Source organism: Pongo pygmaeus, chromosome 6, assembly GCF_028885625.2.
Source record: "Pongo pygmaeus isolate AG05252 chromosome 6, NHGRI_mPonPyg2-v2.0_pri, whole genome shotgun sequence".
Taxonomy (NCBI): Eukaryota; Metazoa; Chordata; class Mammalia; order Primates; family Hominidae; genus Pongo; species Pongo pygmaeus.
In genome coordinates, this window is record NC_072379.2 from 7,473,461 (window position 1) to 7,493,023 (window position 19,563).

General features: G+C 57.1%; 2 protein-coding genes across 3 annotated transcripts in view; one reads left to right on the plus strand and one right to left on the minus strand.

Moving 5' to 3' along the window:
- Nucleotides 1-1,083: 1,083 nt before the first annotated feature.
- BRI3 (brain protein I3) lies at nt 1,084-10,656 on the plus strand. Of its 2 annotated transcripts, none has more exons than XM_054494921.2 (3): nt 1,084-1,460; nt 1,796-1,898; nt 10,243-10,656. In XM_054494921.2, exons 1-3 carry the CDS (start codon nt 1,241-1,243, stop codon nt 10,373-10,375), a joined length of 456 nt encoding a protein of 151 aa, XP_054350896.1. In that variant the 5' UTR covers nt 1,084-1,240; the 3' UTR covers nt 10,376-10,656. The 2 variants fall into 2 exon arrangements, with proteins under 2 accessions (XP_054350896.1, XP_054350897.1); XM_054494922.2 differs by having other exon boundaries at nt 1,099-1,382.
- Nucleotides 10,657-12,136: 1,480 nt separating this feature from the next.
- BAIAP2L1 (BAR/IMD domain containing adaptor protein 2 like 1) overlaps nt 12,137-19,563 on the minus strand; it is a 109,323-nt gene continuing 101,896 nt past the window's right edge. The window contains exons 13-14 of the mRNA XM_054494920.2: nt 13,206-13,243; nt 12,137-12,728 (exon numbers count right to left, since the gene is read on the minus strand). Of these exons, the coding sequence (XP_054350895.1) occupies nt 12,653-12,728; nt 13,206-13,243 (114 nt within the window). The 3' untranslated portion in view covers nt 12,137-12,652. The remainder of the gene's footprint in view (nt 12,729-13,205; nt 13,244-19,563) is intronic.

Below are 19,563 nucleotides of genomic sequence, written 5' to 3' on the forward strand. Positions count from 1 at the left end.
TGCAGCCTGGGTGACAGAGCAAGAGAGCCCCCCCAGCACCCCCTACAATTTTTTTTTTTAAATTAAAAAGGCGCAGTTCGAGAAGAGCTGTAGTCGTCCCAGAGCTACAGTGCAGGTGAGATCAAAATGCAGGTGAGAAAACTGGAGACAGAATACAGTAACGGATACAGGTGCCCCTGAAAAGGTGCAGAGGCGCTAAGGACGCAAGCAATCCTGAACGTTCCAATCGTTCGTTTTAAAGTTGTCCTGGCAAACCCGTGAAGCCCTGTATGAGGAAATGTTTCAACGAGGGTGCCTGACGCAGTCCCCGAGGCCAGAAAACACCCAGGTTTACATACAGGCTCTGACCCGCACCTGCCACAGCCAAACCCCTCCCCCTTCTGAGCCCGGTCCCGTGTTATCCTCCAGGGGTTAGCAAAACACCTGGCAGGGCTGCCTGAAGATTAGGGAAACTGAGGAGACGCGGCAGGTGCCCAGTATTTATGGTTTTGTCCCCAAACGGGGGAGTTATTTGTAAGCACTGGCTACTACCCCTGTAAATCACCTAATTGTCCAAAAAAAGGCAAACGGAGGGAATGCGCCGCAGCTGAGCACCGCGCAGGCCGCAGCTAGGGTGCACGCCCGGGTGTGCCCTTTGTATTGCTGGGAGCGCTGGCGATCGTGGGGGCAGAGGGCTGGGGTTGGAGAGGGCTGGGGTTGGGGCGGCCTGGGACCCACCCGGCGCCGCCCCCTCCCAGGCCCCGCCCTCCCCCTTCTCCACGGGTAGGTGGACCTCGGCCGGCCTGGGAGATCGGGGCGTAGGGGGAGGTGGGGGTGTATCCGCGAGCCCTGAAGGTCACGACCCTATGGGGCTTCTCTGGGTCGTGGTGGGGGGATGGGGGGGGGTCTCCCCGCCACAGGAGGTCTAGAGAGCAGCCGCGGCGCGGCGGGACCGGGCGGAGTGCAGAGGCGCAGCCGGCGGGGCGGCTTCGGGAGGGTGCGGCCCCTTTAAGATGCCCCGCCGGCCCCGCCCCCGCGCCCCGCCTCCCGTCGCCCACGTGACCCCGGTCTTGTGACTGGGCCGGGGAGGGCGGGGGAAGCCCGCGGCTCGCGCCTGCCCCGCCCCGCCCCGCGTCTGCTTCAGAGGGGCCCGAGCCACCCGGTCCGCCGCGTCCCCGCCGCCGCCGCCGCCGCCGCCGCGTCCCCCGCCGGGGCCGACCGAGCCGAGCCGGGCCGGAGCGGCGGGCGCGGCCGGGCCGCCATGGACCACAAGCCGCTGCTGCAGGAGCGGCCGCCCGCCTACAACCTGGAGGCCGGCCAGGGCGACTACGCGTGCGGCCCGCACGGCTACGGCGCCATCCCCGCCGCGCCCCCGCCGCCGCCCTACCCCTACCTCGTCACAGGTGGGCCCGGAACCAACTTTCCCCGCCGGCGGCTTCCGAGGTGGCAAGCCCGGTCGGGGGACGCGGGTCCGGAGGCAGGTGGGGCCCGTCCGGGTGTCCTTCCTGGAGCTGGAGGTCCCCGGGCCGGCTTCGGGACCCCGCGCCGCCGAGGGCCAGCCTCCCCCCCGGGGCTGTCGTCCTCGGGCCCGTCGTAACCCGGCGGGGCCGGATCCCTGCCCCAGATGAACTTTCTGTCACGAGGCGCTCGCTGTTGGCAGATTAGCGCCGAATCAGGCCCGCGGTGGCCGTCCCGAGGGTGGAAAAGACCGGGGGCTTTTTTAGCGGGGTGGAGGTTGGGGGGACCGGATGAGTAGTCTCCGTCGCGGTCCGATTTCTCCTCCCTGCACCCTAATGACCTGCCTTCTTGCCCACAGGGATACCCACCCACCATCCCAGGGTCTACAACATCCACAGCCGGACCGTCACCCGCTATCCTGCCAACTCTATCGTGGTCGTGGGAGGCTGTCCCGTCTGCAGGTGAGTGGGTCTGCAGCCTGGGGACTGGCCGTGGAAGCGCTGAGGACCCCCACCCTAACCCCCAGGCCCTCACATCTCTGCTTGTGGGAGTGGGTCCGGCTTGACTTGGATCTTGACCAGAGCCCTTTATGGGAGGGACAGACAGGCTGCCCGTATGCGGTGTGGGAGAGCGCGGGTCCGCTCACCCTTGGCGCTGAACACATTTTGTGGGGGCAAAAGGGTGGATTCCTTTTCCTAGATTTTGGGGCATTGCACCCCAAGTGATTGCGATGTAGAAATGGTAACAACGGGACTCGTGGTCCTTTCGTCTTTGTTCTGGGACTTGCAAGGAATCAGGTGTCTGCTTTTTCCTTCCATTTCCGCAAGTTTACTCTGCAGTTGATCGTCGAAGGTGGCGGAAGGTTTCGTTTTCCCGGAAGGGGCATTTGGAAGTAAGTGCACCAGCAGGAGAGACCTCAGTGGGAGAAGCGACGGCTGTAAGAGCTGCTTTTTTCAAAGCTGGCTTGAAACGCTCTTCCACGAACTGGACCAGAATGGAAACCCCCTGTTTCTTTGAGGCAGGAGTTATTTTTTTCAAATCCTCGCATTGGACCTGCACACACTTTTTGGTTTTTGTAGGGCCCCGAGGTGCAGCTAGAGGCTTGTTTATGGAGGTTTTGAGGATTCACGTTTAAATAAGGATTAATTAAATATAAACCCTTGGTAGCTGGGGGTATTCAGATTGCTTAGAAAGTAGGGGCAGAGTTGGCGGGGACAGGGTTTTCAGCTGTGTCTGGGAGGAGGAAGTTGAAGCCGCTGAGATGGAATTAAGAAACCCTGGTTTGGACTTAGACTTGATTTCAAAAGGGTGTGTGTAAGGCCTAGAGTGGAGTCATGGGGAAGTGAGTGATTTCAGAGACTTAGCAGACAACTTCCTGGGAAGGAGGCATCCTAGAGGTGGGGACAAGAGGCTGGGACCTCGGGGGCAGGTTGTGGCTGCTTGCCTGCACAGGGACCCTGTGACAAACCCTAACTGGGACGTAAGTTTGACACAGTTGGTCACCACCCAGCAGAAACATTAGCCTTTGGAGTGAAGGTGGAGGGAGGGCAGGCGCTGGCTGCTTTCGGGACATAGTTCTCTCCCGGAGCTGCACCGGGTTGTGGGGGCTGGCAGAGCTGTGTGAGTGTGAAGGCACATGGAGGGGACTCAGAACATGGAGGAGCAGAGGGTCTGCCTGCGTGTCATTGTCCATGCCCTGCCATCCTGGTGTCCAGCCTGCCAGAGGAGCCGGGTTCCGGTCCTGGTCCTGCCAGGAACAGCGGGGCCTTTCCCCACCTGGGACGTGGGGGTGTCTGGTGAGGTGTCTCTGAGGCTCTTAGCTCTTCTCTGCCTAAGCCCCTGAACTTGGAGAGGTGGGAGACCAGCGGCAGCGAGGGATGGCCCAGATATCCCAGGGCTGGGGGGCGCCCAGGTGGTGGCGCAGTTGCTGTCGGTATAGGGGCACTGGCCCTGCCACTTCCCCTTCCCTGGGTGGGAGCTGTGTCCTTGCGGAGGCCCATGGCTTCCGCTAACCTGGAGGTGCTCTCCAGTTATGCAGAACCTGAAGCGGGGTCAGGCTGTGCTCTGCTGGGAAGGATCTTGGGCTCGGCCCTCAGAGGCTGCAGGGGTAGGGTCCTTGGTTACTTGATCACTGCTCTGTGCCCCTGGGCAGCTGCATCAGGCAGGGTGGAGGCTGGGTCCTCTCTGGACAAGGTTGGGGGGTCCTTAGTCCCTTAAGTTGGGACCAGAGCACTCTTGGATCCTCCGGCGACCCCTCGGGTTGCAGCCAGGCCCTCCCAGCACACACGTCCCTGCGCTCTGCCCGTGGTGCCCTGGATGCTGGAGAGTGGCTCTGGCTCCCCGAGGCTTTGCCTCTGCAGCTGCATTTGGCATGGGATGGGTCTCTGTGCCCTGTGGTAGCCAGAGGACAAGCAGGGGGCTGGGTGCTCTGCTGCTGGCGTGGGTGGGGTGTGCGGTCCCTGGGCCACTCCTCTCTTCGAGGAGAGTGGAGACGGTTCCCTGAACACACAACACACACGTCTGGCCGCCGCCTGGCGTCTCGGGCCCTGGAGACAGGATACCACTCACATGAGCACACTTCCTCCTGCCCCAGGTCCAGCCCGCCGGGCTCTGTCCCCCTCCCTGCCTGGTGGCATGGCAGGAATTTGCCCAAGTCACACGTCTGTTAGTCCTTCTGAGTGAGGCTTGGCCAGAGAAGCCCATGTCCCTTATGGCTCTGCTGCCCTGGCCAGGCCTTTGCTGAAGCTGCCTGACTCTGTCTGCCCTTTTTAGCCATTTATGAGGAAGCATTTCCGCAGCCCGGCAGCGGATATGTCCCTGCTCCTCCCACCCTCCTGCTTCACCCCTGCCCTGCCCTGCCCTGCCCTGCCCTGCCCTGCCCTGCCCTGCCTTACCTTACCTTACCTTACCTTACCCTGCCCTGCCCTGCCCAAGGCCTGGGCCTTTCTGAAACCAGGTTCTCCCTTGCGCAGGGAGGCCAGTCGTTCTTTGCTGGGGGTGTGGTTGTACCTAGGTGCAGGATGAGGTGGCTGTGCTGGGAGGCTCTCCTGGGCTGGAGCAGAGCCTGCGCCCTGCAAGCGGGGAAGGCAGGAGTGGGGAAGGCCCCTGGCCTGCACCAGGCCCCCATGAGTACTGGCTGGGCTGTCATTGGGTATTTAGTTTTGGGGGTGACCAGAGAGAGAGGAAATCCTGGAAAGGATTTCACCTTTCCTAGGGAAGGTGAAAAGAACAGCTGTGGAGGGCGGATGTCGCTCAGAGGCCCAGGGTGTGGCTCAGTGGCCAGCGTGGAGGCTGCCACGGCCCTTGGGGGGTAGAGGTGGGCTGTAGAGGGCACGGGGTGGGGACTGTGGAGCCTGGGAAGGGCTGGAGGGGAAGGAGCCTGTGACAGCCTTGGACTTCCAGATGACAGAGGTGGAGGGGCTGCTCCCTCCTACCACCTGTGACCTGGAAGCCAGAACTCCCCTGGTTGAGGAAGTGGCTGAGTTAGCTGGGATGGCTCTGCCCATATGCATGACCTGTGGGCTGTTCCCGTCCTGACAGTCTTGGCCTGAGGTGTGGGGGCAGCGGATGGGCCGGAGCTTGGGCCTGGGCTGCTTGCTGGGCAAGGCTGCGGACCTCGGGGCCCAAGTGCTGCCTCGGTGGCCTCCTGAGTCTCTGACCTTGGGCTCAGCCCCCCAGCTGTGGGCCAGGTGGCAATGCTGGGGTGGGTGTGGTGGCAGGCAGAGTCTCCGGGCACCTGCTCAGGCCTTTCTTCCACAGGGGAGGCGAGGGCTGGCCTTGGCCATTGGGTTTGCTGGGAATGGCCCTGGGAGGTCCTGGTGAACTGTCCCTAAGCCAGGCAGCTCCCCTGTGGGGAGTGGGCACCCTGGGACAGCCAGAGGCTGGCTGGAGCTGCTTTGGGGCCACCTCGCCCTGCGCTGAACATGGCTTCAGGCCTGCAGCCCTCTGAGGAAGCCCTGTGTCTCCCCTTTTCCTGGTGAGGCCTGGCCTTCCAGCGGGGTGGTGGTCTGGGGTTGTTCCTAGGCGTGGATGGTGCCTTGAGGCCACCCTGTGCACAGAGCGCAGCTGGGTGCCCTGGGGCCAGTCCCCTGGGACACTGCCTTTGGGGGCTGCCTGGGAGGGAGAACTGGGACCTGCAGGATGGGTGCTCGTGACTGGGGAGCCCATCCGGGTTCAGATCCCAGCCACGCCTTTCCCGGCTGGGAGTCCCTGGATACACCCTGAGCTTCAGCCTCCTGTAAAGTGCCTATGGGGACACAGGAAGGGCGAGGATGGCCTTCTCCCTGGGCAGCTCAGAGCCCTGCTGCCAGCCCCCTCTGTCCTTGGTGAGGCGGGAGCCCCGCGGCCTCCACTGTCCCAGGGCCCAGCTCCGGGCGGATGACAGTGGCATGACTGGCCACTTTCACTGCAGGATTGGAGTCGCCTTAAGGGAGTGCTCTTGGAATTAGTCAGTTCCCTAATTTCGCCAGTGGCCATGGTCCCTCCCTGGCCTCGTGGCCTATTGCGCAAGAGTGGGGGAGGGGCGGCTAGAGGGAGCCGTCAGGACCGGAGCGGTTGAGAAGGTTGAAACCCACCCCACCAACTCAGGTGGGCTCTTCCGGGTTTGGAAGGGGGAGAACTCGAGGCTGTGGGGACCGCAGGTTTTCCAGGGCAGGGGTTCCCCTTCTGCCCTCCAGTGCTGGGGACGGGCCTGCCCTGCAGCTTGGGGAGTCTTGACCTAGAAGCTGGATTGTGCTTCTCAGTTCAGAAGATTTGGGGTTTTAAAAAGTAAATGATGCCAACACTCCCTTTGAGGTCTAGGGCAGTACTGCAGTTAAAACATTAATATTTCTGCAGCAAGACATGAATATTCAGATAAAGTAGGATAAATTACGACTATAAATAGCCACACACCAGTTCAGGTCACATGTTGCTGCCAGGTGAGTTTGCTGTCAAGTGACAGCGAGTTCTGCCTTCAGCGCCTCTTGGTGTTTGAAGTTGTGGGTACGGCTGTGGAATCCTGGGGGTAGGGTATGCTGCCCACCCTCAGGCTGACCCCAGAGCCAGAGGTGAGGGCCGAACTCTCCCAGCCAGCCCTCGGGCCTTCGAAGCCCGTTCAGAGCTCTCAGGCCCAAGTGCTCGTTCTCCCGGGCCGGGGTTCTCGGGTCTGGATCACAGCCTTCTGTTGCTGGCGGAGGCCTGAGCCTCCTGGGACGGCTGGATCTGTCCAGCTCCCGGGCGGCACTGCAGGGAAACAGGCTCGCTCTCCCCAGAGACCTGGGGGCCTCGGCCCTCCTACCCTCTCTTTAAGCGGCGTGGAGGTGGGCAGGAGGGCGGGGGTTGAATGGACCAGGGATGGGGAGGCTGCCTTAGGAGGTGCCAGAGTGGGTCCCCGGACTGAGCGGCTCAGGCCAGGGTGGCACAAACGGCCCAGCCCTGTGCTCTGGCTGAGGATGGGATGGGTCTGGACGGAAATTCCGTGGGTTGGAAGAAGGAGGGTGTTTCCCTGTGCCTGGAGGCTGTGGGGTCAGCGCATTAGGTTTGGCCCATGGTGCTGCTTGCAGCCCCGGGGCTGGGAATCAAGGTGCTGGGAAGTGAGGTGCCGGGGCCAGGGTGGGCTGGGCTGGCGCTGCTGGAAATCCTAGCACTCAGGTGGGCCGGCGCCCTGGCCCGTGGCAGTGGGAGTGCAGCAAGAGTGAGCAGCCTTCCTGCACTTCTCAGCTCTGACAGAGTAGGTAGGTTTTGGGTCTGGATGGAGAATTAGGAAGCAGGAGGGCGCTGCTGCCCTTGGACTTGGGTCCCAGGCCCAAGCAGCAGCTGCAGGTGGGAGGCTGGTGTGGGCGGGGCCCCCAGGCAGTACCGTGAAGCCCCACCCCCGCCCATTGCACCATCACACCTGGATGTCTCTGTTGCACCCCCTGGGCGGGCTCCCCACCCACACCCCTTTGCCCAGCCTCCTCCCAGGCATCTCTGGGCCTTTGAACAGGCAGTCAGCTCTGCCTGCAGCCCTGCCTCTCAGCAGCTTTGCTCGTGAGGCGAAGTGCTCAGATGGTCACTGATTGGGCTGGCTGAGGGGTGCCTGGTGACACTGGGGACCACTCCAGGGGGGTGCGGGCTTCTCCCCTAGAAGGATTTCTCAGGGGGTTCACCCTCCCTGTCTGCTTTTTCATGGGACATTTTCTAACCGGAATATACAGCCAGTGTGTTTCCTGGGATTTGACCGTAGATGCCAGGAAGAAAAGGGAAGAGGAAGCTCCCTTGAGAGGCCCGAGGCCACTGGCTCCCTCCAGCTCCCCCAGAGCCTGTCATGGCCATCTGTGGGGACACAGCTGGTGCTCGGCCTTCCCGAGGCTCCCCCACCTCAACAGTGTGGTCTTGGGAGCTGTGGCACTGGGGGAGAAGGTCCTGGAGCCAGGCAGGGCGTGCTGCACTCGGCAGGGCTGGGCAGAGGTGTCCTGCCCAGTCTGGACTGGCAGGGGCAGCCCTGGGCAAGGTTGAAGCAGTGTGGTGGCCTGACGACCTTGTGGTGCTTAGATAGGGGACACTTTTGTAAAAGCCCACACAAGAAGTAGAAACTTTCCTGACAGACTCCGGTCTTCTGCTTGGCTTTGCCTTGGAGCTTCATGGTGTGTCCTGCAGCCCAGCTCAGCCCCTCCACACAGACAGGTGGCGTTGTGTGAGTTTGGGAAACACTGGGTACAAGAGTGCCGCAGGACTTCTCAGAGCCTTTTGAGAACGAATGGACATAGGGACTCTAGGAGAAAAGTTTCCCAAAATCGGCTGAACAATCCCCCTTTTCCAAATACGTACCACCGTGTCTGGCTAATTTTAAATTTTTGTTGAGGGGGGGGTCTTTGTTGCCCAGGCTGGTTTTGAACTGCTGGCTTTAAGCGATCCGCCTCAGCCTCCCAAAGTGCTGCAGTTGCAGGCGTGAGCCACGGTGTCCAACTCCATTGGAGATTGCTGAAGGGACCTCCCTGAGTAGCCTGGAGGGAGGCAGGTGGGCATGAAGTTTTTTTTTTGTTTTTTTTTTTGAGACGGAGTTTTGCTCTTGTTGCCCAGGCTGGAGTGCAGTGGCACGATCTCAGCTCACTGCAACCTTTGCCTCCCGGGTTCAAGCAATTCTGTTTCAGCTTCCCGAGTAGCTGGGATTACAAGTACCCACCACTACGCCCGGCTAATTTCTGTATTTTTAGTAGAAACGTGGTTTCACCATGTTGACCAGGCTGGTCTTGAACTCCTGACCTCAGGTCATCCACCCACCTCGGCCTCCCAAAGTGCTGGGATGACAAGCATGAGCCACCGCACTTTGCAACTTTTTCTTTCAGCAGTGGAAAGCCCGACTTCAGAATATTCTGGTTTATTTTTCCATAATCCCCGGAGAAGCAGGGAACAGGTTCTGTGGGTGGGGTTTGGGCTCCCCAGCCTGCCTTGCCCAGCAGGGGTGGGGGCAGTGGCCCTCATGAGTCCAGACCCCCAGGAAGCAGCTTGGAAACATGCAGGGGGCTGGGATGGGAGTAGGGTTCCCCAGATGGCCAAGTTTTCTCCCCTTAGCAAGGTACAGGTAGTCACGCTTCCCTGTCGCAGGCAGGTGACCGCACCGCCTTGCTGTAGGCTCCCCTTCCCCCCTAAGCAGCAGGTCCCATCACCTGTCAGACAGCCCCACCCACTCACTCCAGTACTCACTCACTCCAGTACTGGCTGGATGGGGGGTTTGGGCCCCCAGGAGGCCCAGAAGGAGCCCGTTGCGGTCTGCCTGTCTGGTGGGAGCAAAGCTTTTCTCATTTGGGCTGAGCTGGCTAGTGTGGTTAATTTCAGCTGTGTCCAGAACTTTCCAGAAATAGCCTAAGGAGCTGAGCTGAGCACTCGGCTTCTGGCTTCCTACTTTTAGGGCCTCTGAAACTGACAGTTGGGTTCGATGATGATTTTAGGTCACTGAACCTAGGCTCACTGGCGCACGATTTTGAGGGATGCCCTGCGGGTGTCTTAGTTTAGTCTGTTACATTGAACTTTGTTGAAGAGGCGGCTTTGAGATCACATTTCTCAACATAAGTGGCCTTCAGACATTGTGTGAACATGGCCGACTGTAGTCTCCCATTAACCCACCCCCCCACCAAAGGAACGGAAATCGAATAAAAGCCCAAACCTGACTGGATCACTAAGCTGCTAGTTGCTCCTTTTCTAAGAGCAGATGTTTGTGGCTTGTGGCACCAAAATGATCTTGCCTCTCAAGGTTTTACTTTTTGAGATGGAGTCTCGCTCTGTCGCCCAGTCTGGAGTGTAGTGGCTTAATCTCGGCTCACTGCAACCTCTGCCTCCTGGTTTCAAGCGATTCTCCTGCCTCAGCCTCCCAAGTAGCCAGGACTACAGGCATGTGCCACCACGCCTGGCGGATTTTTGTATTGTTAGTAGACACAGGGTTTCACCGTGTTGGCCAGGCTGGTCTTGAACTCCTGAACTCAGGTGATCCACCCGCCTCCCAGAGTGCTGGGATTACAGGCGTGAGCCACCACACACCCTGCCTTGCCTTTCAAGGTTAACTGATGAGTCCTTTCAACTGTTTTATTCTTCCCCTTTTCTTTGAATGTTACATGTAGTGATTAAATAGCTATGGCCATTCTATGAACGGGTACATGCAGCTGGTTCTTGGGGCTCTCCAGGCCAGTGGGCTGTAGCTGGGCGGTGGGGGGCTGTTTTCTCACTCACCAGAGGTCCCCATGTCAGTCATGGCCACTGGTTGGTTCTTGAATGTGAGGGTGGGAGGGGTGAGGGTTCTGGCTGCCCGGGTCCTTATGGTGCCACCCTCTCTGCCCATCTCTGCTGCAGGGTTGGGGTGCTGGAAGACTGCTTCACCTTCCTGGGCATCTTCCTGGCCATCGTCCTGTTCCCCTTCGGGTTCATCTGCTGTTTTGCCCTGAGGAAGCGAAGATGCCCCAACTGTGGAGCCACCTTTGCTTAAAGAGAACACCAGGCCCGGCTTTCCTACACCCAGCTCTCTCTTTCTAATGTAAATGTTGTGTACAATAGTTTTATTTGATTAAGCTTCAGGACTGTTTTGTAAAGCGAGGTGGGACCGATGTGGCACACGGCAGCTGCGGTTTCCCGGAGCGCGGAGAGGCAGCGCTGCTGCTCCCGCCCGAGGCTCATGACAACTCAATAAAGCACTGCTTTTATTTTTTGCAGTCTTCAATTTGAGAAAGGTGAGAAATAATGTTTTCAATAAATGAGATTCATACCATTGTTGACCTGGTGCTGCTTACGCGGTGCTTTCAGACACCCAGGAAAGACCGGAACGACGCCCCCCAGTGCTCCCCTGGCCAGTCCTGACCACAGTTGTATTCAGCAGGTGCTTACAGCTCAAGAAAATGTTTTCAAGTTCTGCTTTATTATTAAAGTTATAATCCCTTGATATTTACAGAGCAGGCACCTCGGTGCCAAGGACCAGGCCATCCCCCTGTTCTGGTCTGGGAGGCGGAACCTGGGGTTGGGTGAGCCACGGGACCTGCGGGTTGCATCCGAGACCCACAGGTCCTATTCTTCGACCCCGTAACAAAACCAGAAACATCCCCAAGGCGGAACGCCAAAGGCCAGGTGTCACCCACACCCCAGCAGTTCCCCTCGGCGCCAGATGGGGCTCCCTGAGCCCTGCGTCTGAAGTGGGGAACATGCCACGGGGCTTGTGTGGACTGAATTCTCACGTGGCTGCAGCCTTTTCTGTAGGACAGACTGGGGTTGTGAACATAGTTCATGGTGCCTGCAGCCCTTCATGGGGGGGTGCCTGGTTGGTCCTCCCAGGAGAAGCAGATGGTGACACTGCTGGACCTGGCTGGAAGGAGCCTGAAGCATCGGCCACGTCCACTGGCTTACCTGCATGTAACCTTTCCCAATCTCAGCCTCATAGGATACTACACTTATGGCAAGGCCAAAGGAGAGGGGATAAGTCACAGCCCCAGCACCCCGCAACACACACGGTGAGCGGCCGGGCTGGAGTGCAGCGGCATGATCTGGCTCACCGCAACCTCTGCCTCCTAGGTTCAAGTGATTCTCCTGCCTCAGCCTCCTGAGTGGCGCCCACCACCACACATGTCTAATTTTTGTATTTTTAGTAGAGACTCCTGACCTCAGGTGATCCACCTGCCTCAGCCTCACAAAATGCTGGGATTCCCGTACCTGGGCCTGGCTGGGAATTTTAACTATGACTCTCCACTCCAAAATAGGTCCAGATCCTTGGCAGCCAGAGGTGATTTCCAGCCCCGGGCTCAGGGCAGCCAGTGCGTAGTCCTCACATCCGTACCATAGGGCCAGGTTCTGAGGGCGTCATGGCTGCTAGGCTGAAAAACCCGCCCTCTCCAGGCACCAGAGGTCATCCTGGCTTTACACGTATCCTTTGAGAGTCCGTACCTGATTCAAACACGGAGAAACCAGGACCCCGAGCAGTTTGAGTGTAGTGGTAATGGATGCAGCTTTGGCCAACTAGCTGAGTGAGAACACAAGGAGCCATGACTCCGACGCCCAGGCCTGTGTCCTGGATGGGCCGTGTGCGGCGAATCCGTCGGTGACTCCTAACTACCAAGAAAAGGAGCTCTCGGAGAATTTCGTCGAGTGCTACGGGTGGCTGTGATAAGGGCAGGCAAAGCGTCTTAGCACTCTACAGCTCTGGTGTGGTTGGAGGGAGGGCGGGGGTTTCTCCATCTTTGGAAGCTGTACACTTGATTAAACATTTTAAGTTAAAAAATTACATTTATATAGTATTTTCATAATTTATATTGCTTAAAATTATGATTTGCATGCTAAGATGCAAACTTATGTGATATCTTCTTTAGACATAATGCTATTAAGAGCACATGTTTTATAAAATAAAACTAGTCTCATTCACATCAGGTGCAGAAAGCCAGTCCTGAAAGCATAGACTATCCCTTATTCTGGCTGTTATTAAGGAAAAAAATTCATTTAAAAAAATACAGTAAAGATTGAAACCAAGTTTACTGTTTCTTGAACAGAATAGGAAGAAAATATTTTAAATGACTGAGCTGGTCATTAGACTATTACTCATTTATCTTAAAGGCAGAAACGTGTCAACCCAACTACGTGAAACAGAAGCATGATTTGCTCAGGCAGGCGACAGTTTAGGCCTCTCCGCTGAAGCTTCCCGACCGTCAGCACGTGGCAGATAGGACACGCCCATCATTCCACAAGGGAGAACCGGAGAGGCCCGGGAGAGTCCTTGGCTGCCTTCTCATCGAATGATGGGTGCCGAGCGATCATTCGTCACAGTCGGGCGGAGTTTCACAGTGGCAAAGGGGTTTTCTCCGCTGCAGGGCATAAGAAAAATCTTTCAGAACTTCCGCTCTACGAGGGAAACTGGATTTTAACAGTGCTAATAACCCATTCTTGCCCTGTGAGACTGGGCGGCTGACCACCTCCCCAGCTTGTACAGGTCCCAGCAGCGTTTTCTGAGTGTGAAAGTTTTGCTCAGTGATGATTCCTACACCATACCACCCGCTGCAGAACGATCCCAGGTTTTAAGCGTTCTGGACGTGGGCACCCACACCTCTTTAGTCCTGCACTGTGTGTGATATGGGGGCCACTCGGGGGTGGGCAGGCCCTGCTCCCAGGGTGGTCTAAAGCAGTTGGTAAAGAGAGCAGGGGGCCGCAGTCCCCCATGGCTCCACAGGCCGAGGCCTTTCTCAGGCTGGACCCCCTGGGCTGGGCACCGAAGGCCCTTCCGGGTGACACTACGGGGAAGAGCAATGTCACATGCTGAGGCTCACGTAAGAAGCCACGCCTACCTGAGAAAAGGCGGCTTTGCAGTCCCGTTGGCATCGTTCTGTGAGAAAGATAAAGAAGTTTATGGAGGGCTTGGAACTGGTCTTTTTAAAATTATTTTAGGTAGAGATGGGGATTTGCTATGTTGCCCAGGCTGGTCAACTCCTGAGCTCACGTGATCCTTGCACCTTGGCCTCCTAATGTGCTGGGACTACAGGTGTGAGCCGCTGCAACTGGCCTGTATTGGAGGTAAAGACATCTAAAACATAAGGGATGTTTAAAAGTGCCCTGTCCCAATCTGTGAGACTGTCTGAATTCACTTGGAAGAATAAGGCAAGAACAGAAAACGCTCTGAAAGGCGGTAGCGGCCCTCCCAGGTATCAGAGCGTGAACAGAGCATGGCACTGCCTGCGCGGGTCACCCGTGATGTCGGGAGCTCATGTGTGAACGAGCCGCCTGCTAAACTTGCAAACAGTTTCACAACATGAAGCTTGAGCAACAGAGCGACATCACAGAAGAAAATATTTGTGCCAAACAGAACCTCTCAGACCCGGGGGAAACAGAGATCCCGCAGGTCCTCAGGCACGGTCTTTTGAGCGCAGAATCTAGTGACTGGGGTGTGCTTTTTGGGAGGTGACTCCTGAAGCATGACACAAAGAAACAGGAAGTAAAAATAAAACCCCACCGGCTTTGGGGCTGCTAGAGCCTGGGATCTTGTAGGAAGCTCAAACTGAGGAAAAGAGAAGGTGGAACCAAAGTGCAAAGGTGCCTGCAGGGCTCGGGCGGGGAGCACCTCCTTCCAGCACCTGCCACCCAGGGCGAGCCAGGGCCAGGTGTGTGCGCGCCTTCTTTTCCTCACTCCAAAAAGCCTGCAGGGTTTAACAATCTTTCCTGCCTGCACACAGGGAGCGGAGTCAGGCAGCCGCCCAGGAGAGGGCAGTGTAACACTGTGTAACCACTGTGTAACCAGCCTGTGGCCCGGCCACACTGTCCTGACAGCCCCAGGAAGCGTCCCAGCACCCCTGGGGGGTCTCAGGGAGCACGCAGACCTCTCAAGACTGACTTAGGGGAGGCCCTCTCATGCCCGATGCCAGCGCTAGAGCGCAGGCCGTTCCTGGACATGGAGGCCCAGGCCAGGCCTCCACTGCATGTTGGGTGTACGGACTGTGGAGATAGAAGGCAGGTTGGGAGCCCCAGGGCTGTGGCCTGAGACCTGTCCCACCCTCCCCAGACCCCCTGGGCAGGGCAGCTGGGGCCAATTCATTGTCTGCTTTTCATCACCGGAGCACAAAGCCACTGACCTGCCTTGCACATCCTACAGGGCTTTAAATGGCCGCAAAAGTGACTTCTCCCTGCGGGGAACGCAACGCTTCCCTAGCAGGCCTCAGAGGAAGTCCTTGCTGGTGTGAGGCTCGTGCTCTGCGATTATGATGGGCTGATTTATGATTAAATGCACCAGGGTGCCTGTCGCATGTGCTCACGGTGCTGGCATTCGTGGACCTTGTTGCAGAAGGGCCGTGGCTGGACCTGAGGCGCGATTCATGCCAAACCTGACTCCGCTCTACCCTCCCCTCCTCTCCCACTGGAGTCATCGGACTCCTTGGGGCCAACACCGTCTCCCTCCCACGTGCAGCTTATGCTAGGGGAAGGCGCTTTCCAAACTAGAAACCAGAAACACCCTCTGCCCACCCCAAGCACACCCCGGAGCTTGTTAAGAGCCTCCTGGGCCCCCACAGGACTTTAAAACGGTCCCAGTGAATCCTCACAAAGAATGCAGCAAGAAGCACCGACTCCTGCCAGGAGGACTGAGGAGGAAAAAGAACGCCTGAGATGACAGCTTGAAGCCACTCAGTGTCGGGCTAACCCTGTGCATGCACGCCTGGGGCCCAACAATCCTGCTCCCTGTAGGAACAAGCAGGGCACACACCCATGGGCACCGAGACACTTGGGCAGCCCTGGAGAAACAGCCCAGACCGGAAACACCAGACACCCATCAATGGGAGAGCCAGAACCAGCTTCTGTGCAGACAGCAGGTCACCACACAGTGCTGAGCGACTGTCCCTACGGGGCCACCCCAGACGGCCATCTCTGTGCCAGGGCTTGGGGAATCTGGTGTTGGAGAAGGGATGGTCACGGAGGTGGGCCATGCCGGGTGATCATGGGGGCCGGGAACGTCCTGCTGGGTATACGGAGTCACATCATGAAAATTCATTGTGTGCTTTTCTGTCTGTGGTATTCTGTAATACAATGTTTACTTTAAAATATGTATTCGGCCAGGGACGGTGGCTCATGCCTGTAATCCCAGCACTTTGGGAGGCCAAGATGGGCACATCACCTGAGGTTGGGAGTTCGAGACCAGCCTGACCAACATGGAGAAACCCCGTCTCTACTAAAAATACAAAATTAGCTGGGCGTGGTGGCAGACGCCTGTAATCCCAGCTACTCAGGAGGCTGAGGCAGGAGAATCGCTTGAACCGGGAGGCAGAGGTTGTGGTGAGCTGAGATTGCACCACTGCACCCCAGCCAGGGCAACAGAGTGAGACTCCATCTTTAAAAAACAAAAAACAAAAAACAGAACAAACAAAAACAAAAACAAAAACATACTGGATGTGTTCAGGCAGATTTCCCGTTTAACATCTGCATGTTTCTCAGGGACCTGAACCCTCAGCACTCTGGATACAAGGCTGGCAGGAGCCTCTCTGCCTCCCTCTCCACCGCAAAGGACACCCACGAGGGCAGGGGCTTGGCACATATGGTGCCTCTTATCTGGTGGCCCCCAAGGGTCTCACAGCATCCTCCCTGCGTCCCTGTCTCAACCGCACACCTCACACTCAGCCCACTGTGGTGGTCACTGAACCTAGACCTGCCCTCCTCTCTGTTCCCTTTCCTTGCAGTGGGGGACACCTCCAAGCCAGAGACAGCACTGCCACCGGCACCCAGGGCCCCGCGGGCACTGCCTGCTGCATGTCCTGTGTCCCCAACAAGACAGGAGACCACTAAGGCCACGAAACCAGCAGCCACTATGAGAGTGGTTGGGCTGCAACTGGAGACTATAGAGCGAGGCCAGCAAGCGGCTGACTGTGGCCAGGGTGTTCACATCTTGTGATCCCCCATCTCCCGCAAGAATCCAAGAATCCAAAATGCGTGTGTGGACACTGGCTGACCACCCATCACTCGATGCCTGGTCCACACCCCCTTCCTGACTGTACGGAGCTTCCGGGGTGCCCACCGCATAGCCATGCGCCCAGGTTGGGCGACTAGTTGACCTGGCTTTCAGAGGGGTCCCGGGCAGCTCGAAGCACCAGCACCACTTTTTCCTTGGGCTGCAGCAGAGAATGCTGGTGGCCCTCACTGCAGAGGGCAGGACAGAGTGAACAGGGCCAGTGTAGGTGGCCTTGCTCCTGAGCAGAACGGAACATCCCTAAGGAACATTTCCAAGCCAGCTGGAGGCCAGTTACTCGCAACAGAAGACTCACTGACACCTGTCTTCAGTGTGAAAACCCATTCCAGTCCTCGTCTGTGGCCCGGACTTGTCTTCCAGTTCACTTCTGATCTAGTTCAACCCCTTTATTCTCAAAAGGGGGACGCTGAGGCCCAAACAGGGAAAAGCCAACTGCTCCGAGTCACCGGGATCTTTTTGGAAGCCGAGGTGCCCACGTTGTGACACAAACGAAGATGCGTGCAGGCCTGCACACGGGCCACTGGCTGCTCTCAGGAGGGGCTCACGCCATGTGAACGTGCGCTGTGAAATGCAGGCTTGCTTTTAAAAAGGAGAGCCGTGTGCTTATTTAAAATGTTGGGAGGGAGCCAATACTTCCTCACTTGGAACTGCAGTAGAAAATACGTAAATTAAAAAAATTCAGGCCGGGCACAGTGGCTCACGCCTGTAATCCCAGCACCTTGGGAGGCCGAGGCAGGAGGACTGCCTGAGGTCAGGAGTTCAAGACCAGCCTGGGCAACATAACAGGATCTTATCGTTATTAATAAAAACTTAAGAGATATCATGTGACCTGTGGCAAGCCCCCAGCTTGAGTCCTCTCAAGTCTCCCTTGCCCCCGGGCAGAAGCCCCTGCTCTCAGATCGTCTAAGACGTGCCGTCACAGGCAGCTGTGGGGCTTCCCAGGTGAGTGGGATGCTCTATGGACACCTAAGCCTAAGCATTCCAGGGTTACACGAGCTGCAACTCACAGGAGCTGGATATAAAACTATGTATAAAAATGCTTTTAAAAAACATTAGGGGCTGGGAGTGGTGGCTCATGCCTGTAATCCCAACACTTTGGGAGGCTGAGGCGGGCAGATCACAAGGTCAGGAGATCGAGATCATCCTGGCTAACACGGTGAAACGCCGTCTCTACTAAAAATACAAAAAACTTAGTTGGGCATGGTGGGGGGTGCCTGTAGTCCCAGCTACTCAGGATGCTGAGGCAGAAGAATGGCGTGAACCCGGAAGGTGGAGCTTGCAGAGAGCCGAGATGGTGCCACTGCACTCTAGCCTGGGCAACAGAGTGAGACTCTGTCTCAAAACAAAACAAAACAAAAAAAACATGAGGATGCTTTCCCAGCTCTCATGGATCCCAGTGTTTGGCCTGGGATATAACACAGCTTTCCCCAATATCATCAGCTGGTTTAGGCATTTTGGTTAGGGAAAGCTAAGTTAATCCAGGTGGACATAAAAAGGCTGAGACACTTAATTCCAGGACTGTGTCCCCGGCCCTCAAGGGTACCAGAGCCCCCCGGGGCTTTCAGGTGGCAAAGGCTGCCATTGTTTCTGAGACAGGTCTTGCTCTGTCACCCAGGCTGCAGTGCGGTGGCACAATGACAGCTCACTGCAGCCTCGACCTCCTGGGCTCAATCGATCCTTTCGCCTCAGGCTCCTGAGTAGACTACAGGTGTATGCCACCATGCCTGGCTTTTTAATTTTCTTTCTGTTTTTTGGTGGTTTTTTGAGATGGAGTTTTCCTCTTGTTGCCCAGGCTGGAGTGCAGTGGCGTGATCTTGGCTCACTGCAACCTCTGCCTCCCGGCTTCAACTGATTCTCCTGCCTCAGCCTCCCGAGTAGCTGGGATTACAGGCTCCTGCCACCATGCCCAGCTAATTATTTTTTGTATTTTTAGTAGAGACAGGGTTTCACCATGTTGGCCAGGCTGGTCTCAAACTCTTGACGTCAGGTGATCCACCTGCCTCGGCCTCCCAAAGTGCTGGGATTACAGGCATGAGCCACCATGCCTGGCTGGTTTTTTAGTTAATTTTCTATATAGACGAGGTCCCCACTATATTGCCCAGGCTGATCTTGAACTCCTAGGCTCAAATGATCCTCTTGCCTCGGCCTCCCAAAGTGCTGGGATTACAGGTGTGAGCCACTGTGCCCGGTAGGCTGCCATCTTTTGAGCCTCAGCCATGGTACCTGCTTCTTGACCGCCATGTTATGGATCAAGCTTCTCATTTTTATATATATATTGAGACGGGTTCTTTCTCTGTCGCTCAGGCTGGACTTGAGTTCCTGGGCTCAAGTGATTCTACCCCCTTGGCCTTCCTAGTAGCAGGGATCACAGGCGCGAGCCACCGTGCCCAGCTACAGCAAGTTTTTAAATGGAACACTGTACTATTTTGTATGATCTATTCCTAACTGTCCAATGTGGCAACCACTAGCTGTATATGGCTACTTAAAATAAAATAAAATTTGCCGGGCGTGGTGGCTCACGCCTGTAATCCCAGCAATTTGGGAGGCTGAGGCGGGCGGATCACCTGAGGTCAGAAGTTCGAGACCAGCCTGGCCAACATGGTGAAACCCTGTCTCTACTAAAAATACAAAAATTAGCTGGGTGTGGTGGCACGCACCTGTAGTCCCAGCTACTTGGGAGGCTGAGGCAGGAGAATTGCTTGAGCCTGGGAAGTGGAGGTTGCTGTGAACCAAGATCATGCCACTGCACTCCAGGCTGGGCGACAGAGCAAGACTCCGTCTCATAAATAAATAAACAAACAAACAAATGTAAACGTCTAGTTGCTTTGTTGCACCATTCGTTTTTCAAGCGCTCCGCTGCCCTGGGTGCCCTGTGGCTGCTGGACTGGGCAGGGAACATTTGCATCTGTGCTGTTCGTCTCTGACACACAGATGCTTGATCCGTGCTCCCTGCTGGTGCAGGAGGCTGCGAGGCCAGGAGGCCCAGAACACACGGCCATTCCCCTGCTCCCGCCCTTGGAGCAGCACCAATGCGTCTGTAGGCCGTTTCCCACAGCTGCACTCCCGGAACTCCTGACTGGGATCGGTTTGGATGAAATGTGGTCACTTGTTTAACAGGAGCGCTGTCTACAGAGGCTGGATGCGGGTGACAGTTGCGGTCCCTCCCCGCAATGCTTTTGCAGTCTGCATAGGATGTTAGA

Coding starts and splice junctions, on each gene's coding strand:
- BRI3 (XM_054494921.2), top strand. CDS start 1,241: ATGGACCACAAGCCGCTGCTGCAGGAGCGGCCGCCCGCCTACAACCTG. Junction 1,461..1,795: donor GGACGCGGGTCCGGAGGCAG/GTGGGGCCCGTC, acceptor TCTTGCCCACAG/GGATACCCACCCACCATCCC. Junction 1,899..10,242: donor GGAGGCTGTCCCGTCTGCAG/GTGAGTGGGTCT, acceptor TCTCTGCTGCAG/GGTTGGGGTGCTGGAAGACT.